We start from the raw sequence: 8,252 nt of genomic DNA on the forward strand, positions 1-8,252 counted from the left end.
CCAGAGCAACACGTGTGAGCGCAAACAACGCCGCCATTGTGGCCCGAAAGGCGTGGCCATACAACAAAAAAAAATAAAAAAGCAGCAAAAAAATGAGAACCTATACGTCATTTCCGCCACACTTTTCTCCTAGCGCGCGGCCGGGGTAGGGCCTCTCCTTAGTTTCCTTCCTCCGTGCTTAAGGCGCAATTTCTATATGGCGCCATCCTCATTAAAACTTTTACTCTATAAATAGCTCGTACGCCCAAAACTGCAATATGCATGCTTGATGTGGGATCCCCGTACTTTTTCACAAAATTTATCATCATCGCCATCTTAATTAAGCCCTATCTGAGCCAGAATACATTTCATCCCGTAGAGATCACCTTCATAAAGTAGGCATCCCGTTTTGTCGAACTCATATTTTTATTCATTTATTCCTAAGTAACGATTGGAACCGCCTGCTCCCCTCAAGTGCCGCAATTACCGACACTATGATTTGTATAAATCTCCTTTTGAAGTTATTTTCAGTAATCCGCATTTTGCTGCAACATGGTTAACTGTTGTTTCTATTCTTTTCTGTATTGCCGCATTTCTGTCTCACATTTGTTTTTCATGCATTGCACTCCCTTCTGCAATACCCATGGGCCCTGAAGATATTTAAACAAACTTTTCCTTTCGCTTCATTGTTTCCTCGAGTGATGGCTCGCCGCGACCCTGGCATATCCTCCGAACCATGTACCCTTTATAACGGTCAGATAAGGTGGAAAATAAAACCACGCGAAACAAGTCCATGATCGAACCGTGCAATAACCGTTAAACCCATAAGGAATGTGAATGTCACCCGTTACCGCGTCTGGGTTTCCCCTAATTGTACAGCACTTTTCATGCAAAGTTGGCAACTGGAAACAAGAGTCGCAAGGAGTTGAGAAATTAAGCGATCTATTAAGGGAGAGAGAGAACTATTATTTCCTGAAACGGTAATCCGAGTCAGAACCCAGTTCACCCTAGGTGGGAGGATTCCTTATTCTAAAAACCCTCTGGTTTGGGCAGGAAGGAAAAACGAAAATTAATTTACAGTTTTCTTCACCCCCTGCCTGGCTAGACCTCAAGACGTTAAAATGCATGACATCATGGTAACCTGGTGCAAAATCTTCAGGGAAATGTCGCGCGTCACGAGTCTACTGCCATGCTCCTGCACGAGTGTAATAGTTTACCTTGAAATTCCTTTTTATTCTGCCACAGAAATTTGCAAAGAAAAACTATCGAGATAGGCCTGAGGAGCAGTCTATAAACAAACCATGGAGCCAAGGGCATTTTGATCCCAGAGTGTTTAAACTAAAGCAACGGCAGCCTTGTCCTAAAGTGTGAACTGCTCACATTTAAACATTTCGACTACTATAGTGTCCACTAAGGCTGCCACACTTCAGTACGAAAGAGAAAAGCAAGTGCTGATAGCTCCTTTCGTTCAGCTCAGTGGATTTAGCATTCCGACAGAAAGGAAGACTTCATGCAAGACTACTACTGTTGACATTAAAACAAGTTTAAGTGTAAACAAAAGAGCAGTTTATTGGAAACACAATGTAAGCACAGCAGCGTGGATGTGGTACTGGACCATTTTATTTCCCTTTTTACAACCAAATGGTAGGTCCTAGTGCTGCTTTTTCCTGAACGAGCATCCTGCAAAAACAAGAAAGAAGTTATAAAGCACTATGGATCAACACACCTGTTAAAAAACTGCAGTCAAATATCATGCACAATATTTCAGTGAATATATCCCATGATATACAAAAAAAAAAAAAACTCCGATGCCATAAAAAGCAGGAGCATCACCTTCAGTAGTGTTGGTGTAGGCAAGGCACATGGCCACCCACATTTACAACCACAACAGTAGTGTTGGTGTAGGCAAGGCACATGGCCACCCACATTTACAACCACAAATGAAGTTGCAGGCATATTTAGTACATGTCACAAGCATGAATACCACCGAGAAAGCATTAAAGAGACAATAAAGTGAAACAATTAGCCTAATCAAACATTCCTTGCAAACTATTTGTGTTAATTTCACCAGAGTAGGTTGAGATTAGTGGAAAAAAATAACGCAGTTCACCATATTGCATTTTACGACAGAAACCGAGCGCTGATATGTCAGTGACATCAAGGATTTCAAATTGTTTTCTACTTGCACCATTGTGGCTCAGTAAAATTCCTTGAAATTTGCAGACTTCAATTCCAAAATCCATGAAGCCACAGCAAGCTGGTGTGGGATGGATGGATGTTATGAGCACCCCCTTTGGAACGGGGCGGTGATTTGCACCACCAAGCTCTTGCTATTATACTGCCTAATGTACCCCCCCCCTCCTAGGTTAAAAAAAAAAAAAACATCACGAATTCCCATAACCAAATTCTCTGACCCCATATTGTGAACTTTGTTTTTGTACTTCTCAGTTTTTTTGCCGTTTCCCTACTTTTCTTCAAATCGCCTCTTGCTAATCTCTAGTGCAGACATGTTTGCTGCTGAACCCAAGGTCTTCAAGGAGGCCAGTGGTACCTAAATCAACCGCTGGGCAGATATCTTCACATTGTATTACGCATGCTCCATCGTTTCCTTAGCTTTCACAACAAGCATATGCATTTTCCTTCTTATATCTCACTTTATAGATGCGTGTTCTAAGGCATCCCGATCTCGCTCCAAAAAGTAAAGTAATGAGCTTCCCTTTGAGTTATCATAAATGGTTTCTTTCCTGATTTCGTTTTTTTCCTCTTTAGTTACTCATGGAAGGTTTCTTTTCCATTGCCGCCACCCATGAGATTGTTTCAGCTTCTCTGATTTCCCACTTGATGTTATTTGTTGCCGTGTTGCTCACCCTACAAGCCACATACTTGCTGGTAAGCTTCCTAGTTCTTTTCCTCCATTGTGAATCAATGTTTTTCGTGTACAAATACTTCAAACACTCTCCCAGCCCATTTACTTTTTCCATATTCCTCAGTCGTTCTTCAAAATCAATTTTACTGTGAGCTTCCCTCACTTCAAAACTTTTCCAGCCCATATCACCCTGCACAGCTTCATTTGTAATTTTCCCATGAGCGCCCAATACCAAGCGTCCCACTGACTTTTTGGTTGCCAAGGAGTCCTGATTGTACCCCTGATTTTAAGCAAACAACCGCATTTGCAAAAGTAAGTCCTGGAACCATTACACCTTTCCACATGCCCCTGAGCAATTCGTGCACAATGCTGTTTTGGGCAACTACAGCAATAATCATTCTGGCTGCATCACCATTAGGAAAAACAAGGATTAAGACTAGTAGCAAAAAGGACTGCAACTTTGACATAACTTGTGTTTCATTCATTTTTTCCATTTTAGCTGGGAGGGTCAACTAATGTGGCAATAACAGCAAGCTCTCTTTTGCCTCAGAAAACTAATATATTTAGAAGCCTTCCTGGCATTTTGCCAACAAAATAGGACTTAAATGCTTTAGTGTATTTCACTCAGGTTCCAAGACTTGGCACATAAATGATCACTAATGTGGCCTTTACGAAAATGATTTTGCTCAATACACTACAGGTGACATAAAATGAATGAGCATAACCACTATTATTGCATATATCTCGTAGAGGAGGTTTGAAACTAGCCCTTCAATGCACAATTACACTCGAACCTTGCTATAACGAAGTTGAAGGGACAGGTGAAATTACTTCAATATATCCACCGCTATGAACTGCAATATATGCAATGAGGTGCACAATTGTAAACATGGTACAGTTGAACCTTGATATACTGAACAGCACGGTCATCGCGAAATAGTCAGACATGCCCAGAATTCGATATATAAAATCACGTAAAAAATGTGGCAATCAATGAACCAAGGGTAGATTGGAGATCGCTGTTGGGAGCGTACGTTCCGTTGCACTGCGCACAATTGGCCTAGGTCGCCCAGACTTCATCAGCCGCGAGCGCACGGTCGCTTGCACTGCATGCAATTATCCTAGGCAGCGCCGACTTAGTCATATGCACGAAGTTGCCGCGGCCTAGGCCAATCGCATGCAGCACAACCGAACACTCCTTGATCATTAAACGATTTTCGATCGTGCCCCAATACGCACTTGAAGCTTCACACAGTTTTCATTTGGCTGAAAGTACTGCAGCCTGCTTCTTTTTGGCAACCTTATGCTTAAACACAGAGTCTAAATGATCCACAAGCAATAGGTTGGTGCCCTCTATTGCGTCACAGTAGCGGCGCAGAAAGGCCAAAGCAGTTGCAGCACCAGTTGAAGTCGGGAGCGGAGCAACATAAGCTTGCGGGATCAACATCGGCAGCATCTTCGTTTGGCCGCTATTTCTGCTATGATCTCCATGTCCGTCAATCGAAGAATTTTCAAACACTGTCAATCACAAACTACTAAGTGGCACCGCCAAGGCGTCTATGAGCAAGTCCAGTGTGCGCATGCTGTCGCGTTTTTGTGGGTGCAAACTGCCAGTCCTTTGAAGTGAGTGAAACATTTTTATTTGAGAGTATGCTTGTCTGCACACGCATCTACTGCCAAGGCAAGGCATTTTCATTCCTAGGTTTGTCCACTGGCTTATAACCACAAGTTCTTGCCGGTCGCACGTGATTCGTTATATCAAAATTTAACTATATATACATAGGCTACAGGTAATCCAACTTTTGACAGAGAATTAGTCAACGCCAATGTGAGAAGTGCTGCTACCATCACCAGCTCAAACACTATCGCTCAAGCTCTTAATGTCTTTCTTCGCAACGGCGATGGGTAGCTTTAAATGGTTAGCTTATATAAATCAAACCCTAGCTGCATACTTCATAAGTGCAGTCCCCAGAGCCACTAGTTCAAAAGAGAACCATCATGCAAATTCATCTTCACACTATGTAAATGTCTATATTGCATGGGAAGGCCTACTGCCATTAGTCTCCCACTATTTTATGTTATCAGATAAAGTAAATCTTCAATTTAGTGAGTTTAGGGAACTCACTGAATGTTTCATAATAACGGGCATACCTGCCAACTTGTACACCTCAATAGTTCGGAGATTCACTGAGCGGGGGGATGAGAACTACCAGAATGACAATGGTGGGGGGGGGGGGGGGGGGGACCTTTCTTCCTGATCACAGCAACGTCATAAACAGCGCTGAGTGGCTGCCAGTATAGTTATTTGACGTTTCAGTGCTCGTACTGTGATGCGCATGTCTATGAGCTAGTAACGAGTACTATGTCTCGTGACAGGGGTCCCTTTTCACTTTTAATATGCTTCATTCACATAGAATGACTGTATTGCAACAAAACAGATCTAAGGGAACCGGCCATCATGCAACACATATCAATTATCTTTGCCCCCTGCAGACTCCTCGTCACATGTCTGAATCTTCAGCGAACTGGGTTAGGTCTACGCTGCCAGCACACAGATGGCTTGGATTTAAATTAGACTTCAGCTAGTTATCTTGCGCACAATGACAATTACGATGCAAATGTACCACATGCCGTGGTCTCTTAGGGAGTTATTTTCTCGTGGTGGGGTCGGTTTTTGGGAGATTTATGGCCGTGCCCGTATGATCAGGGGGACTGGTCAAAATGGAGGAGTCTCCTGGACCAATCAGCAGAGTTGGTGGCTATGCAAATGCATACTATACTGACCAGTAAAAGGCCACAGGAGATTGCGCACGTCCTGCACTTTGTGAGACAATGCACGAAACACATCGAGCTGCACGACGGGCCAACGCAAAGTGCCTCTGTGGTCACGGCCATTGCATTATTTTAAGTAGACTATTCCAACAGAGCACGCCGCAGAGCAAAACAAGGTGTTTTCCTCATACCACTGCCATTGTAAAAAAGAACTAATTTGATTATCACTGCTAATGTTTTTTTTTTTTTCTCTGCTCGGATATTCGGCACAGGCATGTTGTAATTCCGGTGACAACGACTGGGCTTAGTATGGAGAAGCATTACCTCCACAGTGCACTTTGGCACAGCACTACCATTACAGTCTATAACACCGAGCATTCACTCTGACCATTTAGTGCAAATTCAAGCACATCATCACGGCTGTTGCATGTGAAAGCATTATTTTGCTGTGGAGCACCATGTGGAATCTAATGGCACTCAGTGTATAGGATGGCATTAGATATAGGGCTGTATTCTGAGACGATCCACTTAGGCGATACCATCGCCTCGGCGGTAGTTGGTTGAGCAAAATCGGATGAGCTATGTCATCCGATTTTGCTAAAACAACCAATCAGCATGCACCTAGCAGCAAACTATCGCCGAGACGATAATATCGCCAATGTGGGTCGGTTGAGAATAAGGCCCATAAATAAAATTTTTGCTGGTGACACAGTATAGGCACGACATATCAACGAGTGCACAATGAACATCTCTGTTTGACAGTAAATGTTTCAAATGCATAAGGTGCAAGCTCCCTTATCAATAGGAAAAAAATTCTGTCATAACAGGTCTTACTATCAAACTAGGTCTACTACCAACAGTGCTGATAACACCACTGGCCTCTAACGGGCCATGCAATGCTTACCTTCAGTTAGCCTAGCCCGACCTCCTGTTGGCTGGCAAAGAACTGTGGAGCATCCAACACACAGTACTACTGTCTGGGCATGGCTGAACACTGTAGTGATCTTGTAGCATCCTGCAAATGTGAAAAACATGGTCAAATATTGCGAGTACATGCGTTAATGAAACCACACCGCGAAATATTGGCATTTCAGCAACGCCGTCACCACCTATTTTCGCCGGCGCCACTATCGCAGCCCTTACGAGCGATCGCAAATATACAAAACCAAAAAACTAACCTTACGTTTAACATGCGGCCAGACGGGTAACACCAACGTAGGCCCTAGCATACCATCGTGCACATAACATTCACACATTTCTTTCCACACAAGTGCGACATCTCACGCGAATCCGCCAAGCCCACCTGAATGTCTCTGATCGTTACCATTCTCCTCGTTCGGATCCGTCAAAACCATCGTAGGCCTCCGATCGTTTGCACTCACTTAAGCGATCGCTGCTGCTTCAGTCACATGTTGTGCAGACTCAAAACTTGAACGTAGTTTAGCGAGGCATTTAACAGGCACATATGCACATGCTTGTACTGCCGTGACATGTTGGGCACATGGTTACTCCTTCGGTCGCGCACGCATTCTATAGGGCTATCGTGATTGCTTCAGATTGTGTCGTGCACATTTCAAAGCCTTCAAAATGTTGAGCCCAATCAAACTGCAGGCGGCAAACAAGGCACGAGGCAATTTCGCGTCCGCTGACGTGCATCGACATGTCATTGCTTTTGACTACATCGTCGCCGCCGTTTGACAAAACCGCCACAGGATCGCACGTACCGGGGCATTTAACGTCCATGAAGAATGACTTCGGATGCTGGACCAACCGCTTTAGCTTGCACTTCCTGCGCTCCTCCTCAGGCGAGGGATTCAGCAAGTCCTTAGCGAGCTGAAAGGAAACAAAACAACAAAACATGAGCTGGCTTCAACGGCACTGCGACACCATCTGCGTGTTCCGGAGCTCAAGTCCACAGGTAAGTGCTTCTTGTAGCTTCTACGAGCACAACAACGTTGACGAAATGTGGATCCTCAGAGCGCGTAGACAGTGAATGCGTCATAACGCATTTTGTCCGTAGGCGACATGGCCGGTACACGTTCAGGCAACTCCGCGCCGCATTTAGGCTTAAGAGCCGCAACGTGACCACAAAGCAAGTCAAATAGTGACATTTCACCGCAAAAGACTCGCGCAACAGGCAGGTTAAGCAGCACACGCTTTACTGAACGAGTGCGATGCCGACTTCAATAACCACGAACTAACACAAGAATTAATTATTAGATTGACACGACACTCACAGGCATGATTGCCGACTCGAGTACACACGGCGAAAAGGATGATGGACGGGGCGAATTATTTACGCGAAGGGGCTTGATTGAATCACGATGCCGTTTGCAGCCCCTAGTGGAGTTTTTGGTTTCGGTCGTCGTCTTGCAGGTATTTAGGTGTTTGAAGGTTTGACAAGCTAGTCAACGTTTTACCATCCAGAATGTATTTCGTACAATGAGCTGTAGGTGGGATTTTCATTTTAGTTTGCTAACTAGATCGGGTCGATTCGACCGTGCACTGTTTTGCACTGATCACTAATATCACGCATTTTAAGCACCAACAGTAATTTAAATACCACTAAGACGTTGAAATATTATTTATGCGTCTGGTTTTTAATTTATTATTAGAAATATAGAGATAATTTGCA

At 44.0% G+C, this 8,252-nt stretch overlaps 1 protein-coding gene across 1 annotated transcript; it reads right to left on the reverse strand.

The window, feature by feature from the left end:
* Positions 1-1,528: 1,528 nt before the first annotated feature.
* On the reverse strand, positions 1,529-8,014 carry RpS27 (ribosomal protein S27). The gene is made up of 4 exons (XM_065428805.1): positions 7,855-8,014; positions 7,342-7,450; positions 6,522-6,632; positions 1,529-1,659 (listed from the first exon to the last, which is right to left on the reverse strand). Exons 1-4 carry the CDS (start codon positions 7,858-7,860, stop codon positions 1,631-1,633), a joined length of 255 nt encoding a protein of 84 aa, XP_065284877.1. The 5' UTR covers positions 7,861-8,014; the 3' UTR covers positions 1,529-1,630.
* Between the last annotated feature and the right edge of the window lie 238 nt (positions 8,015-8,252).

Source organism: Dermacentor albipictus, chromosome 4 (assembly GCF_038994185.2).
Source record: "Dermacentor albipictus isolate Rhodes 1998 colony chromosome 4, USDA_Dalb.pri_finalv2, whole genome shotgun sequence".
Lineage (NCBI taxonomy): Eukaryota > Metazoa > Arthropoda > Arachnida > Ixodida > Ixodidae > Dermacentor > Dermacentor albipictus.

Bases quoted from the DNA above. Each gene is read 5' to 3' on its own strand.
- RpS27 (XM_065428805.1), bottom strand. The intron at 6,633-7,341 runs GTACGTGCGATC...TCACATTTGCAG, and splicing joins CATGGACGTTAAATGCCCCG to GATGCTACAAGATCACTACA. The intron at 1,660-6,521 runs GTAAGCATTGCA...TTGTTTTTGCAG, and splicing joins TCGGGCTAGGCTAACTGAAG to GATGCTCGTTCAGGAAAAAG.